This window comes from Tupaia chinensis, unplaced genomic scaffold (genome assembly GCF_000334495.1).
Source record: "Tupaia chinensis unplaced genomic scaffold, TupChi_1.0 Scaffold148192_1, whole genome shotgun sequence".
Lineage (NCBI taxonomy): Eukaryota > Metazoa > Chordata > Mammalia > Scandentia > Tupaiidae > Tupaia > Tupaia belangeri.
In genome coordinates this window covers 76441-87220 of record NW_006208042.1, presented here as the reverse complement: position 1 = coordinate 87220, position 10780 = coordinate 76441, and the positions used below count along the sequence as shown (strand labels likewise).

The window sequence follows — 10780 nt, the reverse complement described above, 5'->3', positions numbered from 1 at the left end:
TATGAGTTTAAGCCACCGGGTCTGGGACTCAAACCACAGTTGACTACATGGGCGTCCAGCAACATAGCCATTCCGCTAACTGCCGATCCCTTCTCCCTTCTCTTTTTGTGTCTCTCTGGTAAGCACAAATGCTCTATGGCAAAAAAAAAAAAAATATATATATATATATATATTGAAGAAGTGTGCCATTGCAGGACAAACCTAGCTTATTCTGAGATAGCATGATTGTTGCTGGAGGTATCAGGAGGTCCAGTGTACTCTAGTTTTCATTTTAGGAAATTGGGCCACAAAGCAAAGGTTAAGTCCCTAAAAGAAGAGGGGCTTATACAAGATTAAGTAATACTCTTACTATATGGCTGTTGGGTGTGCCCTGGAACCATCGACCTAAAACTATAGCTTTTAGAATGGTCTTAGCTCAGTTCCCCCCTCAGTGAGTTGGAATAGAAAGGAAGCCAATTCCAAGATTAGCTTATTTATTGCCTTCACTTTATAAATGCAGAAATGATACCTAGAAAGAGAAATGAAACCAAGGAACTAAGCACACAAATAAGCTGAGAGCCAAGGCAAATCCACCACTGCGACCTCAGTTTCCTGACATCAGTTCAGTCCTTTTCCTCTGCCTCACACTGCTTCCAACACTTTACACCATCCTGGATCTGTGTCTAGAACTCTGCCTATAGCCATCTACACAGTTCCAGACATGGCCACTCAACTGCCTATCCAGACACCAGGGCCTGTCTGAGACTCATCATCACATATTTGAATGGGTGTGCTATTGAGAGAGGTGGTGTGCAAGGAAGAGTGATGGTGTCAGCTTGGTCTAAGCGGATATCACCTGCCTCTTCCGTGTGGCTGATACTTTCAGGAGGAGTTTCTGAGTAAGTTGGAAGAGAAAAAAACAACAATTATACATAGTGCGCAAGCACTTCTGCCTCGACCACACACTGTCATGGATTTTTCAGGTATAGCCTTAGGGAGGCAATGCTGTCAGACCAGGGTAAAGAATAGAAGAGTAGCATTCTCTGCCATGCTGCTGAAGTACTGCCTAGAAAGGAAAACATTTCATTTATTCATTTGCTTCACCAAGTGTTAACCTTCTAGGTACAGAGATTTTGCTTGGCACTGAGAAGGCATACAGAAATAAATAGCCAATCCCAGATCTCCTAAGTAATACAAATAGGAAAAGAAATTATTTCAATGCACTGCAAAGAGGTATGAGAGAAATGTGTTGCTTATTGGGAGTGATCCTGCCTCACTATTTCTCTTTCAGGTTCACAGCAATCTGGTCTTCAGCATTCTGAGTACTCTGGCTGCTCTAGTGGGTTTCATTATTCTCTCTGTCAACCTGGCTGCTTTGAGTCCTGCTCTCCAACGGTGTGAGCTGGACAAAGAGTCCCTCCCAACCTCATCTTATTATTATCATCATGATCCATATGGTAAAAATGACTGCTTCACGGCCAGCGCTAGTCTGGCTGTAAGTATTTCTAGATGAAATGTTCTAATTTTGTGAGTTTTATTGTTTTAACCTTGATCTTTGTTATGCCTTCTCTTATAAATCTTTCTATTCTTCCTGGTTTGGGTATCTTGGAGAAGGCTAGGGCTATGTAGAGAAAAGGAGTATGTGGGTGAGATTAAAGCGTGAGGTCATGCGATTACATACTAATAGAGTGAAACTGAAGAGTAAATAAGATTTATAATGAAAAATTAAAACTTATGGTAGAGTTTCTTAATCTTCTAACTATATCAAATATTCAAACTATATTCAAATCTGATTATAGAGACACAAAATATGAGTTTGTCAAATAGACAATACTAGGACATGGAGTGATAAATTAAGAAATGTGGGGACCAGCAGTTGGTGTAATGACTATGTTGCTGGACTACCACATAGTCAACCGTGGTTCAAGTCACACCAGGCTTCAACTCACACCAGGCGCATGTGCATGCGTGCCCAAGATCCCGAGAGAATGGAGGAGAAGGGATTGCGGGATGGCCATCCCCCCTGGGGGGTGATTTTTCGCTTTCTGTCTCTCTGTCTCTCTCTGTCTTTCTGGCAAGCACACATGCCCTATAGCACAAACCTCTCAAAAACAAATTAAGAAAGGCAAACATAGCAGAAACACTGAAGTGATCAGGAAATGTCAACCGGAGAACCTGGTGAGTATGTGTGATGGGATGAGCAAATGTCAGGTTTGGTCTGAGCAGATGTCAGGCCCAGAAGTGAAAATGGAGAATAGGACCTAGGGGGGCTTAAAGATAAGGGATTTTCTTTCTTTAGGCAATCACAGTAATGAGTAATTGCTCATTGTTGTCTTGTGTTATAACTTAAAGAGAGAGGATTTATTAAATTGGGAGATTAAAATATATAGGGTGGAAAACATTAACTGATAGTAATTGTTATCAATAGAAATCCTATCTTATTAGAAAAAGGAAAACATGAGCATTGGCTGACAGAAGTAGCACGTCTTTTAAACATAAAGGGGCATGTAACCCATTGAGAGGAAAACAGGCAGCATACAAATAAGGAAGTTGCAAAATATTTATTGTCATGCAATCATAAAAGCACGAGGCCAAAGATACAACCAGAAGAGGACCAGATAGAAAGGTCTGGCTAAACCCATGATTGCAGACCATACTGCGTGGAACTGATCTCAGGTGCTCTTCCCCAAGTTAATGGTCTTATAATAAGAAAACATATGTGCATATTAGGTTAATAGTATTGGTATAGATGAATACCAGCCACAGCCAACTCCACCTTGAGAAAAATTCTGGACAAAAAAAAAAAAAAATTGGGGAGAAATGTGGGGAGTAGATAAAGTATGATTTCATGATGGGATAATTTTACATTACAAGTAAGAGAGGTTGTACTGAATTTGTTTGAAGAGACAACTTCTAGGTAATGTGTATAAGTCGTATCTCCTCTTTATGCAATCATATTCTCTCTCTTTTATCCATGTGTTCAGTTCTGCCTGAGGGATGCCTCAGGATAGAAGGAGGAGAACCTACTTCTTGGCAGAGTACCTTTCTCTGTGTTAGTTTAGTTTGTTAGCAACTGTGGTCGTTTGCTCTCTTGATTGTTTTTTCTAACTCTTAGAGTCACCCAACAAGGACTGAGGAAACACATCCAAAGGGATTCAGCTATGTAGAAGGCAATGCCAGCACCAAATTTTATAAAGAGCTTCATAATCAAAACCTCATTGAGGGCCAGTGGTTAAGAATGCCAGATCCCACATGGCCAACCATGATTCAAGTCCGAAGCCTTGGCTTGAACTTGGCTTGAAGAGAACACCATGGGCACGTGCCTGAGTGCTCAAAATCCAGATGGGATGGAGAAATGTAGGAGATGGGACTATGGCATGACTACATCCCACTGGGAGGTGCTTTTTCCCTTTCCCTCTTTCTCTCTGTCTCTGTCTCTCTGTCTCTCTTTGGCAAGTGCATGTACTCTCTGCAAATAAATAAACCAATCCCTTATCTGTCCTCACAGATCTTGAGGAGGAAATATTATAATGCACATTTGATAAGTGATGAAACAGAAGGTGGAGAGTTAGAGAGGCTTTTCCAATCTATTAACCAGTAAAGGTGAGGCTGGAGTAGAAGTCGTTGATTCTCCATCCTGGAATATATTATACCACCCCGCTTCCTTATTGAGTCAACAATTGGCTATGCCTCAGAGAGTTGAGAAATGAGTGCACCAAGTGGGTGAGTTAGTTATTTTCATTAGCTCTCTTATTCTCAAGGGAATAGATGAGCACAGGGACAACTGAGCCAACTGTCAGGCTTGGGAGGACCTCTTTTCTCTTCCCGATAGTGTAGTTGCTTTCTCTGATGGTTGATGAGGTCTTTATCCCTGCAGTCATCTCCCTGTAAGGCTGACTCAAGTAACACCAGTCTATTATTTCCTGAATTTCAGGGAACTTTGTCTGTGATGCTGATTGGCACCGTGTTGGAGCTCTGCTTGGCTGTGCTCATCACTATGCTTTGGTGGAAACAGGTTCACGCTGACATCCCCAGGGTGAGTATGTGGTCAACCTTGATTAATCTCACCTGGTATGTCTCTGGCTCTGTTGATCTCTAAGAGGCAGGAGACCAATCAGTTGGTCATGGGATACACATGGGAGGCATTTTTGATGGTGATGGAGGACAGACCAAGAAAGCAAATGGCAACTGAGGATTCATTGTCAGTGAAGACAGTTGAACATGAAAAGTCAACTGGTTAAATGACTTCCCTAGCATTTCACTATGAGTTTGTGCCTGTGTTGAGGACACTAGAACATGGTTTGTCTTTTTTTTTTTTTTCCCTCCAAACAATAATCCTTTCTGCCACAGCCAGCAGTCTCCTTACCAGTTTCAACTGGGTAGAGGGCATATGCACAGGTGACTAGGTTTAGCAAATATTTTTTTCTTCTTATGATCTCAAAATTCTCTTTTTCTCCTAAGCCATATAAAAACTATAGTTGGATCAAATTACATGGGACACTATCTTATTGCTTTGGATTTATGGCTTCATTGAATGACACTAAAAAGCTCTGATTTATCAAAAATTTTATTATAGAGAGTAGAATAAATACTAGGCTGATAAAAAGCAATTATTCAAAGAATTCAATGTGCTATCATCTTAGAATAGCTAGGAATTCTGCCAGTAATGTTGAGGAAATGATATCAAGATCTATACCTTATATTTAAAAAACATATATATAAAACTGAGGCTGAATGACATCTGAAGAACATGTTTTGTTTCTTTTAGAGTGTGCTTTTCCTGCCTCATGGTCCCAGTGATATATACACCATGCCATATAACACGCCTGCTGACTCTGGATATGAAGAGCTAATAACTTCCTAAGAAAAAGAAAAAGGAGAAAATATTCATCAGAAACTTGGTCTTTATGATAGCAGAGAAACCTAACCATCATAAGAAAGGAAAGTTTGAATTCCTTAAAAAATGATACTTTGTGTGCAAAATGGGCATTCAAAAATGTATTTTTTTTTTGTCATCGAATATACACGTGCAATGGAAGTCACTTGATTTGCTGATAGCGACCTCAGCTAAAGCACAGTGCTGTGGTTACCATTTCCTAGATTGGCCCATCACAGACATTTCCCAGACATACAGGCAGAATGGTGACTCAGGGAATCCTGGTGAAAGAAAGGAAGCAACTTACTCTAGTACTACTTGTCAATAGAAGTTAACCGATTTGTTGTTGTGTTCAGACTTTTCTATACCAGGGGTTTTCCACGTGCATTTCACTCATTAGTGCATGGAGACAAGTTCTATACAACAAAGTTCGAGGGTCTATAAAAATGTTTGGCTTCAAAAATAAAATCTTTATGTGCCTGCACATTTGATTTGAAAATTTCCTTTTTTTTTTTTTTTTTTTTTTGAGAGGTTTTTGCTATAGGGTGCGTGCACTCGCCAGAAAGACAGAGAGAGACAGAGAGACAGAAAATGAGAAATCATCCCCCGGGAGGATGGCTACACACACCCAGCCAGTGTGAGTTTAAGCCACCCGGTCCGGGCCAAACCGTGGTCAACTATATGGGAGTCCAATGACATAGCCATTACACCAACTGCTGGTCCTGAAAATTAATTTTTCTATTTTCCCTATAACCACGAAGTCAATAGTGATAGATGGAAGCAATTTGAGCTTCCACTCCCTCATGCCAAACAGTCTAAACAATAAGCAAACAAGCTAATCGAAAATGCTGGTCTTCAGATTAAGAGACAACCATTTATTTTTCTGATTTTAAAATAAGAAAGCATGAGTATTTAAGTGTGCATGTTAAGCCTCAGCACTCACAAACAAGAACATTCACATGCATATATACACAGATGTAGAAAAGTATCCTCGATTTTATATGAGCTCCAAATCTTTAATCGCTCTTGTCATACTGTTATGGTTTTCCTGTCCTGAGCCACTGTAAGTAGGCTCATGCTCACGGCATCTGACATTTTGATACTTGGACAACTTTATATCTCTTCTTTGTCCTCTGCCTAACACAGACACGCACATATCCACACACTCACAGAGACACCATTTCTCTTATTTGTTTTATTTATTGTGGACATTCAACATTTATTCATACTTATTGGGTTACCAAGATAAATAAGATACATTCCTTAGCCTCCATAAGTTTACTGTCAAATGGGGAAATAACAATAAAATTAAGGAAGTACTATTATGGCACTAAGTATTAGTAGTATATGGTGACAGAATAAAGAATAGTCTCTTCCACCTTTAAGAATATAAACAAGTGTATGTGCATGTGTGTGCGCGTGGGCACACTAGGGATCTGAGAGAAAGAGAAAATGCTTCTTTTGAGAATTTCACTCCTGCGCCCCCTTTCTGTCACAGGGGAGCAATACGAGTCAGCATACACACTTGACCTATTCCATCTACTATATTCCCACACCAGCTTTATTCCTCAACTCCAGGCACCATGTCTTTAAAACCAGTTATGGAAGAAGAGACATCACTACCAACTCCAGGTGTTAAAAGGCTTATAAGGAAATAGAATGAACAAACATATGACAATTTACACGATTTGATAAAATGGAGAAGGAAAATAAAGGAATATAGTAGTCCAAGAAGGATGAGAAAATATGAATAATCCACGCGACGTAAAGAAATTGAGCTAGTATTAGTATTTTTAAAACCATCAGTCAGCCATTGTGGTACAGTAAAGCAATGCTCTCTGATGCTGGGGGCCATGTGGATGCTCAGAGTAAGGTTCCTGGGCTGGGCTATACATGCTGTGCCCCTCTGGTCCTGGTTAGCTGGAAAGGGTGAGGGGAAGATTGTGGTGTAAAACCCTACTCAGAGTATTTTTCTCTCCTCTTCTCTCTCTTGCTCTCTCATGAAAGAAACTAAAAACAAAACAAAACAAAGTTTTCCAACAAATAAAGCTCAGGCCCATTTAGCTTCACTGGTGAGTATTAAATATCTAAAGAAAAAAATAATACTACCCTTTACAAATTTATCCACAAAAGGTAGGAAGAGGGAATACTCCCGAATCATTCTATGAGGCTAGTATCCAGATATCAAATATAGTCAAAGACATGAGAAAAAAAAACAAAGCTACAAAAAATACGTGTTATTTCTAGCATCTTACATACGATGCCTGTCTGATGGAGCCTCTTTTATCACAGAATCAATCATAACCTTGAGTGAGGGACTTCCCATTTAGGATCTTGTTTCTGTTAGTCTGATACTGCCAGCAACTGCAGCATTTCTGCAATTTCAGTGGCTTTGACCACTTTATTACTATTATTATTTTTTATTGCCAGAGGACACACATGCTCATGTGTGTGCAAGAGGAAGAAAGAGAGAAAACAAAAAGAGAAAGAGAAATCATCTCTCAATGAGTTTTGGCTACATTGCAATCCTTTTTCCTCCTTTCCTCCTTCCCGTCAGAATTTTGGGCATGCAATTACCTGCACCCGGTGTGTGTCTCAAGCTCTCAGGGTCAAAACTCCAACTGGGGTGGGCCATATGATATCTGGTTCCCTGAATTGTTAAGCTATGGGGGCTGGCTCTTGGCCATTAATATAACAAGGGAGGGCAGCCAGGCATTTGCCCTTTTCTGAGTGCATCTGATCCACCCTTCCCTTAATCCATTCTGAAAAGACTGAAGAGCCTTTCAACGTCACAGGCATAGCCAATTTACCAATAAGAGTCGCCCATGTTCCTTCTGTTAGAGCGCCATCTGCTGGCCAGAATGGCAAAGCTCACTTTTGCTTTTGCTAAGCAGGAACACAGAAAATTAATTTATTTCTGACCTGCCACTTTTTGTAATTTCATACTCATCTGTTTTGCTAGATCTTGAGACTAAGCTTTTATTATTTTCATATTAGACTGGTAATTTTTATTATCTGTAACTGATTCCAAAGCCTATGCTACTTTAAGCCGTAGTGGGTCAGTTACCATTCTAGTATCTGCTGTTTATTTCCATTCTTTTCACAAGAACAATATATTTTTTTAAGTTTTTGCTACAGGGTGCATGTGCTTGCTGGAGAGAGACAGAGAGAGGGAAAGTGAGAAATCACCCTGGGGGGATGACCACTCTACAATCTTGTCTCCTCCATTCTCCTCTCTGCATTTTGGGCATATACACACACGTACCCAGTGAGAGTTTCAAGCCACTGGGTTTGGGATTCAAACCTCAGAGAATCCAGTGCCTTAACCCTGATGCCACCTGCTGGCCCCACAAGTTTCCTCAATAAGAAAAATACCTAGCAATATTTTTAGTTAAAAAGGAGTCTGAGTTTTCAGGGCAATTTTACTTCTAATGCTAAGTGCTCTAACAGCAGAAGTTAGGTGGAATTTAATATCTAAAGAAAACTCATAGGACTCAATATGACACTATTTCTAAAATTTTCTCCTCTCCCCTAATATGTTTTTAAATTTATGGTTTATAGTAGTAATGTGATATAAAAAGCAATTGCATTAAACTTAAAGTATAGATGCATCTCAGCAAAATATTTCCACACAGCAAGGGATCTAGAATGACAAGGCTTGAGTCCAATTTTTCCCCTCTTCTCTCTGTGTTATATGTTCTGTAGTTGAGGAAGCCCCAAGAGAACATGCCGAAATAGGGATCCCAAAAATGTAGTGGTGGTTGGGGCTCGATGTATACCTGTCTTGTCATGTGTGCATATTTTTTGTTATGTAAGTGGCCTCACTGGCAGACCATTCTGAGTCTCCCTGGAACTGTGTGCAAATCTCCAATCACTGTTATCAATAAATAATGATCCCAAGCTGGTACAAACCAACCAGAAACCCACAGTACTACAAATCAGTATGTTTACTCTATGACCAAGAGACAGTGCCACTCAAATACTACAGCAAGACCCCTCAGACTAATTTCAGAAATGAATCCTAACAACACAGGTATATTGAGCATATTGTGATCAAATTATTCTGTACTCAACTTATGATATTCACTATAACCGTTTATAAAATGAGAAGTAGACAAGATGGTCGAACAGATATATCCAGGGCAACTCCCCTTCATGGAGAAAGTCCCAAAACTGGAACTGTATAATGGGGTACTGAACAGAGGAGCAAGGAGAGCCCAGTGGATATGGCAAGGATCTAGGGAGAAACCTCTGAGGCACTGCGACTTGGGATGGGGACAAAGGGAGAGCGACAAAGTACCAGACCCAGAAAGATCCTGAAGCCGAGGGGAGTTCCCCTCTGTGGGGAAAAGATAAACAAGAAATCCCACTGGGAATTCCCATTTCCACTTTGGGCATCTATATTCCCAACTGTAGGAGAGTCACAAAGTCAACACGGATCTCAAACCCACTAGAGGGAGTTTCTCAGAACCACTAACCAGAGAAGACACTGGATTTCCCTGTCCCCAAACCCTGAGAGTATGGAGCCATCTTGGAACAGAGCCACAGCTAACGTGCATCCTGCTGGAGGGATAAAGGGACCTTGCATCTCTACTTCCCTGAGTCACCACAGTCAATCCAGTGTGACCGCATGAAGGGCAGCAGACTCAGGCCAATGGCTGAGCCCAGTGAGAGCAGTGACTCTGCCCTGAAGTACTCTGAGCATCTCGCCTTTCAGGGAAGAGGCGTGCCACAGGGGAAGGGATACCTTTGAGGCTGCAGGAACTGGGACAGATATCCCTGTGCCTGAAGCCTCCTGCCCACCCCCCCCCCCCCCGCCCCAAGCCTATCAGACACCAAAGAATTTGAACAACGCTAGTATTTAATTAGGTCTTGTGAAATACATTTTTGAAATCACCTCTATACTTTCTGTTCTCTTTTTGGTACACCAGTTCAATGTGTACTAGATGTTTTCATTTTAATCTCTATACTTTTTCTTTTTAATTTGCCAAAAGGTATATGGGCATTTTGGAGAGAGAGAGAGAGAGAGAGAGAGAGAGAAAGCATGGGGCATGGTCATACTACAATCCCTTCTCTTCCATTTCTCCCTCCTTTAGGGATTTTGTGGATGCATGTACACATGCCCAGCATGTTTCTCAAGTCACTAGGTCCAAACTTTGCACCAGGCAATCAGCAATATGGGATCCAGCCACCTTAACCACAAGGCCATCGAGGTGACCCTATACCTCTCTTTTTCAAATTTAACATTTCTTTTATAGTACTATGACTAATTTCTTTGACCTAGTGTAGCACTTAACTAAACTTCCAAGTCTAGAAATGTTTTTATGATTAAGGCAAGCTTTTAATTTGTTATATATATATATTTTTTTTTCTTTTTTTTGAGAGATTTTCACTGTAGGGCGCGTGCGCTCGCCAGACAGACAGAGAGAGACATAGAGACAGAAAGTGAGGAATCACCCCCCAGGGGGGATGGTCACGCTGCAATCCCTTCTCCTCCATTCTCCTCTCGGGATCTTGGGCACGCACGCACATGCGCCCGACGTGAGGTTTTTAAGCCACCGGGTCCGGGACACGAACCACGGTCGACTACGTGGGAGTCCAGCGACATAGCCATTACGCTAACTGCTGGTTCCCTTATTTATATATTTTAAAATTATTTTTTTGAGAAGTTCTGTTCTTTTTTTTTCCGTCAAAACTGCAATTTTTTTTGCTATTATATTGTTGGCACTCATATTTTTTAAGAATTATTTATTTAATTCTATTTATTATTATTATTATTATGTTTTTGGTTTGATTTGGTTTGGTTTTGCTATAGAGCATGTGTGCTCACCAGAGAGAGAGAGGGAAGTGAGAAAGCAAGCTGTAAGGTCAGGGACTCAAACCATGGTTGGCCACATGGGTGTCCTGTGCCTTAGCTACCATGCC

The 10780-nt window shown here is 40.8% G+C and overlaps 1 protein-coding gene across 1 annotated transcript in view; it reads left to right on the top strand.

The window, feature by feature from the left end:
* Positions 1–5341, top strand: part of LOC102468750 (membrane-spanning 4-domains subfamily A member 6A) — an 11468-nt gene extending 6127 nt beyond the window's left edge. Inside the window, exons 5-7 of the mRNA XM_006170203.2 lie at positions 1271–1474; positions 3914–4015; positions 4748–5341. Of these exons, the coding sequence (XP_006170265.1) occupies positions 1271–1474; positions 3914–4015; positions 4748–4843 (402 nt within the window). The 3' untranslated portion in view covers positions 4844–5341. The remainder of the gene's footprint in view (positions 1–1270; positions 1475–3913; positions 4016–4747) is intronic.
* Positions 5342–10780: the final 5439 nt, after the last annotated feature.